This window comes from Buteo buteo, chromosome 12, assembly GCF_964188355.1.
Source record: "Buteo buteo chromosome 12, bButBut1.hap1.1, whole genome shotgun sequence".
Lineage (NCBI taxonomy): Eukaryota > Metazoa > Chordata > Aves > Accipitriformes > Accipitridae > Buteo > Buteo buteo.
Window position 1 is genome coordinate 11098394 of NC_134182.1, and position 15539 is coordinate 11113932.

Genomic DNA, 15539 nt, shown 5'->3' on the forward strand with positions numbered 1-15539 from the left:
GCCACTACAAGGAAACAAGACAGCTCTATTCAAGTTACTACTATTAAACACAAGCGTATTTTAGGTTTTTTACACCAAGCAGCATGACCTATTATCCAAAAGAGGTACAGTACATTTTGGGCAGTGTTAGCCAGACTAAAGATTCAATCCTATAGGTACTTTCTCTCTGCTCCCCCCTGCCTCAAGTGGCATTTCCTTTGTTTCACAAAGTCACTCCAATGCAGTACAGCCTGTTTAGCAAAAGTGCTTCCTTCAGTTTTGTTGCCATGTTCAGTCACAGTCTGAGCTATCAGAACCTTATGATATTGGCATATTTTAGAGTTTTTATTTGAATGTAAAAGTCCACTTATGGTTTTTGTGTCTCTTTGCACTTTGTTTCTAAAAATCCAAGATGTTGCTTCATGTATCTGACTGCAAATCCCAAGGTAACACAAGCAGCTAAGTCAAACCAGAAAATGCAGGAGGAATGTAATAGCACAATGCTTAAAGCAATGCCTACCAGAAGAGCACAGCTGTCACAATAACTCTTCCCTGCCTTTAAGATTTGGTCAAGGGGAGCATAACAGAAGAAAAGGCTTCTCAAGTACAATATTTACTCCCTGTTTAATACAGATATTTTGTATTCAACTGTTAGACACATCTTTCATATTTTTTTTTAAATACAATGGAACCTCCTTTTCTGTTTTGCTGACCATGATTATATAAAAGAACTCTATGAGTCACAAGTAAAACAGCATTATACAGCTGCATTATCTCATGCAAGACCTTTGCCCTTCCCCATCTTCAAATCTGACTTGCTGTTTCCACTCATTCAAGCATGAAAAAGAAGCAACAGCTGTTAACATAGCTAGAAATTGCCTGAGCATCTTTCAAGTAAGCTCTTCTTTTAAAGGTACATGGATCAAAACTTGAATTTGGTCATTTTGACTTTAATTAATGACCACATTAATTCTCATGACTTCAACTATACATCTAATAACAAATTAACTCAGCTTTAAGTTTCAGAGAAAAGTGTCCACATAAGGAGATTGCTGTCATACTTTGTTAGCAGTATCCACTGCCAGAGGAAACAGACATTACTGGCCTAACAGTGGTTATTCAAACACCAGGGATTAGGCTAGAGGAAATTCCTAATACCATTCCCTTCACTGCCTCCCAAATTTGCCCTGTATTTGAACAACACTGAGTCAGACAAGCCATCAGATCAATACCAAAGAATATTTACTTCTGAAAATGTCTTCTTGCTGTTTCTAAAGCCTCCCTAATTGTGTGTCCTTCAGTGCCAAGGTGTACAAGCAGTAATTCCTCTATGCTTAGGATAGTAGAGTGTGCTTTTTCCCTACCTAGACACCCAAGTTATAAAAAGAAGAATTTTTTATCTTCCAAATTCCATTTATGAACTACATCTGACAGAGGACTGAAATCTTTTCATCATCTCGTTGTAAAAATACAGCTTTAATAAGGCAAGGGAAAGAAAAGAGCAGAATGTCTCAGTATCTGTAGCTTTCCACCTCAGAAACTTAGTTCGTTTGTGCTATGGCCTAGACTCAAATGCAAGTCCAGGGAAAAGTTTAACTCTTAATTTGCATCTTCACACAAAAACTCAAACCTAACAGTAAGTATTAGTTAGTATCTGTTCAGTAAACAGACTAGTTTTTTGTCTTCACATCTTTGATTTTGAGAAAGGATGACAGAGAAGAAAGTTAGTATGCTCTAATAGGTTGCTGTACTGTAGGCTTGTTTTGTCACTTTGTGAAGTGAATACTGAACAGTATGGATCATACATACCTCAAAATAAGGTCACAGACTTCCTTCTGGTTAAACACACACACACAAAAAAAAACAAAAAGAAGAAACCACAGGCCATTATAGTTACCAATTTCACTGCCACTACCACCATCTTGAATGCTCCACAAGATTATGCTACTCTCTGAGGCAACTGCAACCATCTTATCCTTGTCTCCATGAGGTCCGCCAACCACCTTAGCATTGAGAGCCACTCGCTCAATTGTCCAGTCCAGATAGGGACTTGTGAACACCTGCTGCCACCCAGATGACTCTTTGATTCTGGAAGGGCAAAGGAGGGAACAGGAAGCAGAGGTTAGAGATTCAGAAACAGACAACTCTGTCTAAGCCTGAACCAATGGGAATGATCTAGTCTTACAGGCTAAGCCACAAAACTTCAAATTCCAGTTAAGCACTATAGTCTACAAAAGCTGTATTTTTTTTTCCTTGAAGTCTGATACTGCATATTATTCCAGTGTTTTGCAGCTACTGGAGCCCTGTGCTGAGCTCTTTCCTCATAGAAGCACATCTGATATAGAATTTACAAGACCAAGCGAAGAGCTTGGGCTAGACAAATGCTAGAGAATGAGGTTCAGCATAAGACTTGAGAAGAAATCTCTATTAGTTTCCAAACGCAAGGTATCTTATATATCATGCAAGACACCCAATCATGCTCCAGCATAAAGCTGTGCTATCTAGTCGCATTTTCTGTTTATGGTACACTGTAAACAGATAATACTGAATTGAGTATAAGCTTTTTTTTTTTCTTTTAGGGAATAATTTGCCTGTGCAATTTTGAAGACTTATATGATGCCAGAAAAGCACAATGTATCTGATTTGATTTCAGGCAATAATTTAGATACTTTGCAACTGAGCTAAAGCACACTAAATCTCAGCAATCAAATTATATAAATGTTAACATGGAAAGCAGAAACGTATCTAGTATTTTCTGTCATTGTTGCCATTCTTTCACTTCAGCCCTGCATCCTGCCTAGAGCTGAAGCACCACAAATCACTGTTGTCTACCCATACAGCATGCAAAAGTTGTAGTGAAGTCACTTAAGAGAAGGATTGCAATAGCCATAAGCCTTTGAATGCAACCAAATCATTCTCACAAGCTTTATTATAAAATTTTAAAGACTTCTGTCATACTTCAAAGGAAAAAAAACCCAACAAACTATCTTTAGGATGCACTGAGCTTTGCTGTAGCTTTTTTACAAAAATAATAAACTTAAGTATTTAAATAGTATCTGTTACGAGCAGCCTAAAAGAAAGTCACAAACTCAAACATCTGAATATATTTCATTTCTTACTACATGGGATTCACTGTCCAGTCCACTACAACTTACCATTTACTTTGACAAGTGATTCTGGCTAAAATTCAGATATTGCCCTTATGTTAAAATAGTACTGACAAGAATCTTAAGAGTCACATCATCTAACTGCACCACAGTAGCACCACATAAGCAAGCTAATTTAAATTTGTGGGTAGAGGGAAGTAGTTTTAAGTGTATGCTGTCTCCTCAAACACTAGATATTCAAAAAAGTCTAGGCACATTCACCTGTCAAGCCATAAAAAACCAAACCAGACAGGTACTAGGATACAGCAGAGAGGGGAAGAAAACCATTACCAAAAGCTGTGTAAGAGCAGAATGGAGGAGGGAAAATTCCACCACTGTATTCCTAAAGTTCCTTCAAGTTTCAGAAGAAAAAAAATATTCAAAACAAGGCAAGAGTGCTACCTTGAGTCACTAGGAAGAAAAGCAGCATTTTAAATTGGCATTTTGATGTGCACCCTCTTTCAAAAACCATTCAAGTCTGACATGCTTCATCAAAAGCATCACTAATGACTTAAGTTCAATGGTACCAAGTCTCATTAAGTAGATTACCAAGCAGGAGAGACAGAATCTTTCACTTAAGTGAACTAGCATCCAAGGAAAACAGAGATAAAATCCTAAGGAAGGGACAATTAGCACAAAGACAATTGCAAATCGTTGCCTCTTTCTCCAGTCAGACCATATTAAGCATAACTGAAAACAAGAACATGAAGTAGAACAAGAGAAGCCACATTTAATACAAATTAAAGCAAAAGAAACCTGCAGTGGTGAATGCAAGAGACAAGTTAGATGTTATTTAAGTTACAAAGTTTAAGCAAGTAAATTAGTATTTTATATAGTGAAAAAGGCAGCAAACTATGGCTTCAGCTTGGCAGTAACCAGAAAGAAGCTATTCACATTACACTCTTTATTCTCCCTTCTGTTTCTGAACCACACTACAACAGCAGTGTTAGATTGATTTTGGCAACGGCTCTTGTTAAAACATTACTTTCCATTGAAAAGACAGCCACCAATTAAATCAAGACTACCAGATGTGAACTAAAACCAGCTTCTGTAATAAAGGTGTTAACTATAACTTCACCTGATCTTAAAAAATAGCCAGTTTGTTTACAAGACATTTAAAGACACTTTTCAGCGATCCAGGTGAAGTAGCAAGTGCTTAACAGTTCTGCTAAGCCAAAAAACCTCAAGTTTAAGACAAGGTACATCACTTATGTAGCAAAAATCCTTTAACTGTTTCAAGTTCCTCCATAGTCAAACTTTACAGACTGTCTTCACACTCATACAGTAGGAAGAACTTTTAAAATGAATCTTTCATTTAAAAGCCTGCTTTAAAACAGGCTTTTGAAGCAGTTAGATGGGAGTCCATTACTTTTGCAACAGCATCAAGAATTGACATCAAAGCAGCAAAATTTGAGTTCCTATCAAGCAGTTTATTTGCAAAAACAAAAGCAGCAACTCGTATTTATAGAAGCAGACTGAATGTATGCGATCTGTCATTTCAGAATAAAGCAAACTTTCTGCTTTGCTCATAGCAAATTGTCATATATTTTTTAGATTCCGGTAACCTGACAAGCAACAATAGTCATACCTGTAGCAAACAGCAAAATGGGCATAGGCAGCTACTATCCAATTGTGGTGGCCAGCTACTATTAGGACTTTCCGTGGGTCCACAGGAAATCCTAAAAACAACAACAAAGCTGAAGTCAGTCAAGTGGTGGCTATTAGAAGATGAGCAGAGACATCTGTAACAGGATAGAGTTCTCTGCTAGGATATGCAACAGAAACTTTGATAATGAAGTTTCTCAAGAAACATTTTCAGCTAGATTCTAGTTAGCAATATTACGCCTCACAATCCTTACAACTATTACAGTTCTTACATGGAAGGAAGACATTTCATCTCAGTCACTACAATGCAAAGTGTTCATAAGGAGAAAGAGGCCAAGTACATGCCCCAGTTTTAAAGCCTGCCAAATTGGTAAAAATTTGAGGATTGTTATCAAAGAAGAAACAACACTCTCTTTTGTAAAGTTCTTTCCAAATAGTTGGTGCAACCCTGTATTACTGTTCCAGACTGTTAAACTGAAATTTCCAGTACCTCAGAATACCTACAGCTCCTCCATTTATTATCTAGTGGGAGCATGCCTGTTTCTGATCTAGAACTAAATTACGTTTGGCAGAAGTGTTGGATGGCGCTGGAAATCAGAGGTTATGGTACTTCCCTGAGTTAGCTCTCAGCCTTGATATGCTAAAGAACTAATGCCTGAAGACTGCACCTTCTATCTCATTTTCCCCAAGACCGCCCTCTTCCAAACATGCAGCAACTAACAAAGAAGAATCAGAAATTCATATCCAAGGCTTAGTTTATTACCTGCATATAGACATTTTAACATACTCTAGATTTTCTTAACACTGCTACAATTTACACAATTATAGCTGAAATATGACACTTCTAACAGCATCATTTTGCTTGCAAAGTCAAAAGCTGGAAAATGACAGAATTCAAGCTTATCTTATTTACAGTTTTTATATATTTTATATGCAAAGTACTCTATCTAGTCAAACAACTGAAGACTACCTTTAGTCTAAAGACTTGACTCTTGCAGGGCAAGAGAGGCACCACAAGCAAGAAAGAGGTACAATAACAGGAAGGAGGTCCTGAACAAAGACCAAAGAGACACTGAGCTGCCTAGCTTTTATCATAGCTTTAATACAGTGCAAGGCATTTGTTTAAGGGGCCACACTAAGACTGCATGAAGAACTTCGATTTGCCTTTCTCTCAGCCTCATGTCTTGATTGGGCAGCAGTGAGCCTTAAATACTGTAGCATTTCAGTAAGTATTCAGCAATTTAAGATCAGGCAAACATAAACAGACTGAAACCAGAAACAGTACCTCAGTTTTTATTTCCCAGTGACAACCATCTTTGCAATTTGTTTCGGTTTAGAACTGACATTCCTCACCTAGCCTGACTGTACCTTCCCCAGTACCAGCAAGTGTAGGTTGGACACCACCTCCATGAATCTCACTTTCGGAGCAGTTTTGACCAGTTCTAACATCAGGCAGTGGCCCAGCAGTATTATTTATTTTACGGGTGGGAATGCCTATAAAAGAAGAGAGATGTTTGGTCCCACTCTATAAACTTTAGCAATATAACAGATACTCATATACTTCCAAAATACAGGATTAATACTTGTGAATCTTGATCTAAAGTCAAATTCATCTGCTATAAGAATTTGGCAATATCATAACACTGAAAGAGAAAATGCTTTTGCTCTCTGCATTGACATTCACAATTTAAGGAACTATCTTCAGAAAACTTGTCAACAATTGGCTAGATATCCCCTAGACTTCAGGTTAACACATGAACTGTGTTCATCTCTACGGAGAAATAAAAATCGAACAAGTACTTATATTGTTAAGGAAAGCTCATTTGTGGCGATTTGTTATCTAGATATAGGGCACCTAAAGAGACTGGACTTTCAGGAAGAAGAAAGCACTCCATGCTGATGACATTTAACTGAAACATACTTGAAGATACTGCACTCTAGTCTACTACCAAACACAGCCTACTTAGTATTAACATGCCACAACCCCCTGCCCAGTATTCTAAATAGGTCATTGCATACAGCATAGAGATAAAAGCCTTGTTTTTTGGATCAGAACAATGTTCGATTCAACCATTCATCTTAATCTTTCCATAGCAAAGCCTTCTCTGGAGAGTTTGACAGCTAGAGTAACTACCTCAGCCAATCGCCCCCACAAACTAAAGCAGTAAGTGACTGCAAGCAACATCAGATTGTGAATACAAAAATACCTGGAGGAGGCAGGTAGCCATGAAAAAGGACACTGCCACAAGATGAGCGTTCCAGTTCTTCACATAGTAGCAATCTTCTCACTAAGGAGGAAAACCAGATATGACCACAGCTTTCACTTCCTAGGACGCATTACATTATTTCAAATAACCTTCTGTATCACTAAGTTTGAAAATCTCCAGGGTCACAACTGCCCAGGACTTGTAAGTGGGTCATTACTACAGTAATAAATATGAGATTACTTCATATTTAAAAAAAAAAAAAAAAAAAGTTACCTAAAGGAGTGATTCCATAGAATTCAGCTTCATGCCTAAGAACATTAATACTCACTCCCCTAGAGAAAGAAAAAGAGAAACAAAAAAAAAAAACAAACAAAAAACACAGGGACAAAGTGAGTCAATACCTTGAATATAAATACTTGCATATAACTAGATACGACACAATCTGAACATCAAGCTACCTAACAGTTTACAGAATTACCAACAAATGTTGATATCTGAGATTTCAAAGTGATCTTAATATTAATTATCTTTCATTAAAATAAGGATACAGAAACAATAAAGAAGTACATAGCCAGAAGTGGTTTAAATTACAAGAATCCCTAACAAAATATAATGCTACCATTTCTGCCTCCACCACGTAATACATATACTCTGGACATGGGCCCAGATCTACCAAGGAGCTGAGTCATATATTAGGCATCCAACTAGATGACTAAAACTGAACAATCCTCATTTGAAAAAGTCTTCTATGCATCTGATCAAATTAATTTTCACTTGAAATAATTAGAACTTCTTACCTTAAGTCTAACTCCTTTGTGCGAAGAAAATTTAAAATAGGTGCAAATGCTGCTGGATCTCGATCAATAAATATCTGCAAAGAAAAATTGCTGCGCTTTAGCATTAATATGGAGCAACCATCAACTAAAATGATTTTTTATGCTGAGCATGGGAAAGAGGAGTTGAAGATGTGGCAGCAGACAAACATAACCCAAAGGTTTTGGGCCTCTCCTTTGCTCTCATTATTCTTCTAATTCACTAATTCAACATTCTTAAAAGACATATATGCAAACACTGCTGCAGATAGATGGCACTTAATAAACATGTTCTTTAAGGTCCAGAGTCTCCATAAAGGTCAATGGGTCCTCTCACTTTCTATCATGTGTTCAGAATGCAGTAAATGTAATAAGATCAAGATAAGTTTAGCCTTTTTTTAAGTCAGTTACCATTACAACTACCTCTTCGCTTCTAGCAAAGTACTTGTGTGCCTTACTATCACTCAACAACATTTCCATAACTATAGTTTCCCATTTAAGACTATCATATACACAGACTGAAATGGCCATTTTGCTATATATATTTGCCAACAAAAGCTACATTTCCATGCCAGGATTGCTCAACTACATATGCAATAGCTATCTAATGAAAATTACAGCTGTCTGCAATAAAGCAGTTAGCAGTTTTTCTGTTTAAAAAAAGTACAGTTGCTGTCTCTGCATTGTCCATACAATGCTGAATGAGCACAAAAATATGCACATTGATCCAGTTTCATTTATCTTGGAATGAAGATGAGAACCAAGAAACCCAGAGATGTCACCAATTTTCATGAAAGTTTAGACTGACGCAGGCAGTGTAACTCCCATTAGCACCCACAGCGAATATTCTTTAGGAGACAACCTAACTGAAAGCATAACATTAATTTAATGAGTTATCAGTAGGTTTATTACTCACAGCACCAGTTTCATCCTTCAGTGTTGAAATTCTTCCACTCAGCAAACTGCAACACAGAAAATCTTCATTAGATGTCCCTCAGAAATGTACTAACACAAATACAAGATGCAACACTTTCAGTCAGTTTGCTCTCTTTGGGTACTGTTGGTTGCATTTTGGCAAAACAGTGTAGCTGAGCAAAGAAAACTGTCTTGGTAATGCAGAATGCTGGGGGGCGGGGTGGGTGAAGTATCTCTCCTGAACAAAAGAGCAGTGCATGCACACCTAAGGAAAGCCTAAAAGCTGCATCATAAGGACCTTTAGAAAAGAGACACAAGGTCTAGCCTGAAAGGATGGAAAAGTTTTCTCAGGCACCCAGAGGGCTGCATAGTTTGTTACAATCTAGTAAATCGTTAAAAGCTGCTGAAGTAAAAAGGAAGAGTAAACAATCCATTCTGCAAAGACTTACTGGGCAAGAATGGGGTGGATGAGTTGCTACACAATTTTACTTCAAAGTTTCTCTCCCATCAGGTCAAAGTACAAAGATCCATAGAAAACACAACGCCAAAACATCGTTTTAGAGATAAGAAGCAAACTAACTAACATCAACAGTTTTATTTCAAGATTCCATCCAAGTCTGCATGGCAATTACCTCTGAGATTTTTCCAGTACTGGATGACTTTCAGAACAACCTCCTTAGACAGTATATTTAGTGTTGAGAGATTGGGGAATAGCATGGGACTTCCTCCCTGTGCCTTTCCTTCCATGCCTCAAAGAAGGTGACACTTCCCTGGCACTCTGTTTATCTGAACATTTCAGTAAAACAGGAGCAGGTAATGCTGCCTATGTCAGCTGCCAGGCTTTTATTGGGAAAGAAGTCTAGAGTACAAAAATTAAATGTAAGGAAGCAAAATTGCCCGCCTTTAGGTTTTCTTTTATACATTTAGGATTAACTGGGGTGATAGAGGTACAGCAACTACAACACAAAATTACTAGGGTACAACCAGTAAGCAGCACAACCTACAGAAGTAGTAATGGTAGAGACGTAAGAGTTAGCAGAAGCATGTTCAATAATTCAACAGCTCCTGTACCACAAGTTAAAACCCTCAAAACTTTGAGTTAACTCAGGGTACAGCAGTAACTCAAAAAACATTAAAGACAGTGCTACTGTGCATGGCCAATAAGATCACAAGAGGTAATATAGTAATACAGTCAGTGGCACCTCCCTTTCCTGCAGATTTGGAGCCTTAATTCCACAACACTCCGTCTAAAAAGTGACAACTCTTCAGCACATATAAGCTGCCATTGCACCATTCAAGACAGAAGATGCCTTTTGGATAACAGCTTATTTCAAATGAATCTGTCCCATTGCTTGAGATAGGGGAAAAAGCATTAAGGAAAAAAACCCACTATTTACAGCATAAATTAAGAACAGAAAACATTTTTTTTTTTAATTACTGTTAATTTGTCTTTGTTTACTGTGATGATGTATTACAAATACCTGGAAAAAAAGGAGTCTGGAATCCACATCAGTGTTTGTCTTGAAGTGCTGAACCTAGGAAACCAAAATTATAAGTTTAGAATCAGCTGTAAAATTCAAAGGAAGTCTGCTTTATTAAAATACGTTCACTTGTCCTACAAAGGTGATATCAAAAGGGTTTGGGAAGTTTGAGAACATATAAATGCCTACACAGAGTCAGAGGCTGCAGATTCTTTGCACAGATTGTCCTTAAGCACGAAGCAGGACTGTCCAGAGACCCCCAAGAGTGTCATTCTTTATATGTCTGTAACACACTGTCCCAAGCATCCTACATTTGCTACTTCTCATACTTTGTCAACATTAATGCTTGCAAAAAAAAAACCCAAGCAAAAAAAAAAAAAACCGCACAAAAAAAGCAGCCACTAAAATAAAAGTTTATTAACAGTGCACTACATTTGTCATTAACTGCAAGTTATCCTTACTCAGGACTCAAAAGGTGCACTGCAAAAGACTACAGTGATCTTCAAGTTAATATTTTACAGTAAATTTAATTATTTGCCATTTTGCTATTTGGGCCCTCTTAGAGGTCCAAGGTCCCATCATAACAGTTAAAAGTAAGAAAATATTTACTCTGAATCATATTGGTATTATGAAATAACAAAAATTATAGTATTATTTATAATGCCAGACAGTATTTTACACAATAAATAAATAACTATGAAAACCTTTATACTTCTTCTGGTTTTGATTAATGTGAAAGATGACAAGTGGACTGGCAGCTTGGAAAATGAATTCATGCTCCACAGAGGCTCCCTCTTACTAATACCATGACTAAGAAACCTTTGGTGACCTCTTAATTAATGGGAGTCAAAAAAGGAAATGCAAAAGTAAAATTCCATGACAACTTTCCATATAGTTCAGGAATACATTACAAAATATTTTTGGAATAGAAGTACTTAATCATAATTTATCTAGTTTTCACTGCTTGTATTTTCCAGTTTTGGAAGAAAAAAAAGACATAAACAAAAGGCATTACTTTATACCCCCTGAGAGGCAGAAACAACAAAGGCTATATGGAACTACCATCCTGCATAAAACGTGGATTGTGTAGCTGCTCACTGCAAGCATAACAATGACAAATCTGTTTTTAATAGAATATCTACAGTATCAGCGTTCTAAGCACAAACATGCACTAAGTCTTTTCTAAACAAAAAAAATAAAGAGAATCAAAGCAGTTTGCTGCTTAAATGGAAAGTGACTTCAAAGTATATTTGCAGCTTTGCAGAGCTTTTGTCATCAGGAATACAGATCACTACCCTTCTCTACTAAGGGAGTAAGGGATGATTCATTTAACTATATTATAGTATGTGCATAATAGAAAACAACAAGTTACATGAATTTTATCCAAGATTAACCCAGACACTGCTTGTAACTATGGGGATAGATGCAGCATCACCAGTTAGCCCTTTTAAAGATCTTCACAAGCCAAAGACTTTTATTGTCTGATACTTTAAATACTTTACAACTTTCAGTTATTTTTCTGTTTTTAGAAAAAAAGAAAAGAAAAAAAAACAGAGGACTTATGGTTTCCCAGGAAGGCATGTATAGGCAGAACGGTCTGGAAGAAGTACTAGAACCACAGCTAACTGGCATATTTTACAACACTGCATGATAAATGCTAAATTAATTCTGAAGCAATAAAGAAGTCTGATGTGACCATGAAGACATTCAGGATCTTTGAACAAATGTTTGATGTTTGAGGACTCAGTAGTACTATCTTCTCAATACACTACCGCACAATTTCTGACCAGGAGGCATGTTTGCATTTAGGCACATGAGTGACAGTCAACTATTCAGAGGTGTCAAGACTGAAGTTTTGCTGGTGTTTTGACCAGCTGGGTTCCACTCTAGTATTCCCTGTCAGCTAGAGAGCTTAGTAGCAAAACATTTGGGACTGGAAGATGTGCCAGAAGAACAAGCTACACAATAAGGAGGACAGGAAAAAGAGCCATCAACTGAGTCCACGTTTGTTTCCCTGCAATTTTATTGCTTTGCATAATCAGTGGGTTTAGACAGCACAAGGATTTTCTGTCTGTGATTTAGCACTATGGTACCAGTTTAGTAAGCAGCACCTCACACTAACATATACTTTAGAACTTTTAATACATATACATTAATCTATGTAAATAATGAGACAGTCCTGCTTTCCAGGATGCAGAAAGAAGCTTAGCTAGCAATGTTTACATATATAAGCGCTCCTGCAGCACCATGCAGCTAACATGCACTGTTCAGACGTCGTATGAGGAGAATAAGGCAAACCCAGTGCAATATTCTCAAATACTCTTAAGCAGGTGACAGCCTAGTTATTTTAAAGAAAATATAGGCAACTGGAAACAGGCACACTTAAGTGTCAGTTATAAAACAACTATTTTCATAGTCTATTGCACTTGTAGAGTTCTCCTGTAACCAGAGGGAGATAAAGGGTCAATAGAATTCCCTACATTTATTACAGGAATTTCTGTGAATGTTAACTTGCAAGAGGCTTGTGCTCCCAGAAAAGGAATCTACAAAAGCTGAGAGCAGAAACTGTTGGATCAACACAACAAAGAAGCTCTGGCTGTCCCAGGGAGCAGTGGGAACCTCATGTCAGAACATGGAAAGCTGGGGTCTCTGTACTAGATGCTCCAAAGTATAACTGCCGTCAGAGACAAAGGGGAGTGCTGGTTTCCCCTTCTCACCCAACTCTACCAACAAAACTAAGAGTTTCAGGTTTCCAGTAAGGATAACAGGATCTAATGAAGAGGAAGAAATGTGTACAGTATCCCACACTCCCCCATTTGCTGTCCACTGTCAGCTTTGAGTCACCTGCCTTTGCAAGCTGAAAAACCTGGCTCAGATACATTTTTTGAAGAAGATGGGCACTCCAAGGGAAGTTGAGCTTGCAAAAGACCAAAACCTCTTACACAGAAGACTGGCACTATTGCACATTGTCTCCCTATTAAAAGGGAAATGTCTACGCACACATTTCCTACTCCTTACATCCAAATGATGCCTGTTGACTAGACTCTAGACCTTCAACTAGAAATGAAATACATACAATTGTCAGTTTGCCTTATTCTTCATACTTCTCTGTGTAGGCAAGCCCTCTGAGGATGTGTATTTCTTCCCCGATTCATGTCCTGCACATAATTCTCTGTTCTCTGCAGATGCATTTAATAAGTAAAATCCATTTAAGATTATGAGATTGAAGCATCCTTGTGACTACACTTGTAACAAAAACCCAGAAGATGAGCTGGCCTATAATTTCAGAGAAAGATTTCACTGAAGAACCTTAATCAGTGTAACATGAAATCTGGTCCAAGCCAACATCAAAGGTATGCTGAAAGCATCATTAGAGGTGACTTTTGGCTATGCAAGTTACAAGCAGCTCCTCCGGGCTGAACCGGGTTCTTAATATCTTATTTTAACAAAGGAATTCTGCATCAATTTTTATGGCACCCTGCTTCAAGAAAGGCTGCAGCACACACTTTAGTTACAAGAACAATTCCATCTTCTGGGTAATGCAAGAAAATTCTTAAAATAGTAGTAGTAGTAGTTCCTACTACGTATAGCTGGTTTCACGTTGCACGCAGACTCAGGAAGACACATTACTTCAGTTTCCACTAGCTATGGTAATCTGAATGATTTCACGCCTGAGCATTTTGACAGGAACATTTGCACTATTTATCACAGATTCTGACCACAGCTGTCCCACAATTCTCTATCTCAGCCTGCCAAAATGTCCACGTGTGCCATCTTCTACACTTCCAGCGTACATTCAAATACAATACAATCCTTTATTCTGGTTGATACGAGCAGCATCGTATCAGCCTTTTTAATACCTTAGTCTCAGAGTCTGCTAGACAGACCGATTACCAGAAGCTTGCGGATCTGCTGGCAAAGCAAAGCTCTCCGTCCTCCTCTCCTGAAGGAGCAGGATGCCCAGAGCCCGTAAGACACGTTACTGGAGGACCTACCTAGAAACCCCAGAGGCTGCAGGCAGACACGGCGCAGGACTGCCAACACTGCCCGCATTACGTACCCCCGGCTCAGCTCCCCTGCAATATGCTGGGTGAAGCTTTATTCAGCCCCCCCAGGCAGCGCCACGTCCAGGACACGCAGGCCCAGGAGACAGGTCTCGGGCGAGTCGGCACCGCCGCCCCCCCCAGCCCCGGGACGGAGCGGCTGCCGGGCCAGCCCAGCACCCGGCACGGCCGGGCAGACCCCCGCCGGGGGCCGGCCTCACCGAGCGCGGCTCCCCGCGGCCCCCCTCGCTCCGGTGCCCTCCGGTACGCGCTGGCCGCCGCCGCCGCCCCGCGGGACCGCGGCGACCCGCCGGCAGGGCCCGGGGCCTGTCCCCCTCCGGCCGCCCGCTCACCCCCGCACCCTCGGCTCACCTGGTGCCGCCCACGTTGAGCTGGATGATCTCCCCGCTCCCGGCGCCAGCGAAGCCCCCGCCGTTCCCCGCCATCTTCCTCGCCGCCTGCTCCAGCCGGCGCCCGCCGCCGCCTCCCGCCGCCGCCGCCGCCGCCGGAACCTCGGGGTCGAGGGAAGCAGCGGCGGGGCAAGGCGAAGGCGGCGGCGGGGCAGGAGGAGGCGGGGGATCGGCCAGCGGGCCCGCGCAGCCCTCCGCCGCCGGGCAGGGCAGGGTCAGCGTCCGGCCAGGCTGCGGCCCCGCGGGCTCCCCGCCGCTCAGGCCCGGCCAGGCCGCGCCGCTTCCCCGGTCCGAGAGGAAAACGCCATGGCAACGCGACGGCACCTGGGGGAGGGGGGCCGGCGGGGGCCAAAACGCCTCGAACCGTCCGCGGAACGGGGCCGGCTGCGAAGGGGCGGGGACCACCACCCCCCCCCTTTCCCGCCGGCGGCAGCTTAGGGCGGGGGGGGTAGGTCAACGCCCCGCGGGGGAAGGGACGCGCCCGGAAGGGGCCGGGCGCGCTCGGCTGCTCCCGAGGAGGGGGCCCTGCCGCGAGGCGGCGGGGCGGGGCGGGGCCGGGCCGGGCAGGTGAGCGGGGCGGGGCGGGGCGGCCATGACAGACCCCGCCACCGCCACCGCCGTGGGCGCCGGCCCGGCCCGGCCCGTGCTGCGAGGCCGCCGGCGGGAGCCCGCCCGCCCCGGGTGCGGCGTCACGCCTGCGGGAGAAGGAGCCAAGGAGGCGGAATTCTTGCCCGGTGTGTTTCTAGAGGGAAGGGGGGAGCCGCCTGGGCCGCCGTCGGGCGCCAGCGACCCCAGCGTAAGATGAGGCCGCCCCCGGGCCTCGTGTCTCCCTCCGCCCGCAGGGACCCCGGGCTGGGGAGGGAGTGCTCCCCTCCGGTGAACGGCAGTTCCGTGCCAAGAGGGGCACCGAGACGGAAAATTCCTTGAAAACTCAACGAGGA

General features: G+C 41.4%; 1 protein-coding gene across 2 annotated transcripts in view; it reads right to left on the reverse strand.

Annotated features, from left to right (window-relative positions):
• KCTD3 (potassium channel tetramerization domain containing 3) overlaps positions 1 to 15139 on the reverse strand; it is a 28144-nt gene extending 13005 nt beyond the window's left edge. Inside the window, exons 1-9 of one of the 2 annotated variants that reach the window (XM_075042643.1) lie at positions 14561 to 15139; positions 10146 to 10199; positions 8666 to 8711; positions 7735 to 7808; positions 7211 to 7269; positions 6938 to 7018; positions 6099 to 6224; positions 4714 to 4804; positions 1877 to 2067 (exon numbers count right to left, since the gene is read on the reverse strand). In XM_075042643.1, coding sequence (XP_074898744.1) covers positions 1877 to 2067; positions 4714 to 4804; positions 6099 to 6224; positions 6938 to 7018; positions 7211 to 7269; positions 7735 to 7808; positions 8666 to 8711; positions 10146 to 10199; positions 14561 to 14634 — 796 coding nt within the window. In that variant the 5' untranslated portion in view covers positions 14635 to 15139. Of the gene's footprint in view, positions 1 to 1876; positions 2068 to 4713; positions 4805 to 6083; positions 6225 to 6937; positions 7019 to 7210; positions 7270 to 7734; positions 7809 to 8665; positions 8712 to 10145; positions 10200 to 14560 lie in introns of both variants that reach the window. The other variant, XM_075042642.1, reaches the window with a different exon arrangement.
• Between the last annotated feature and the right edge of the window lie 400 nt (positions 15140 to 15539).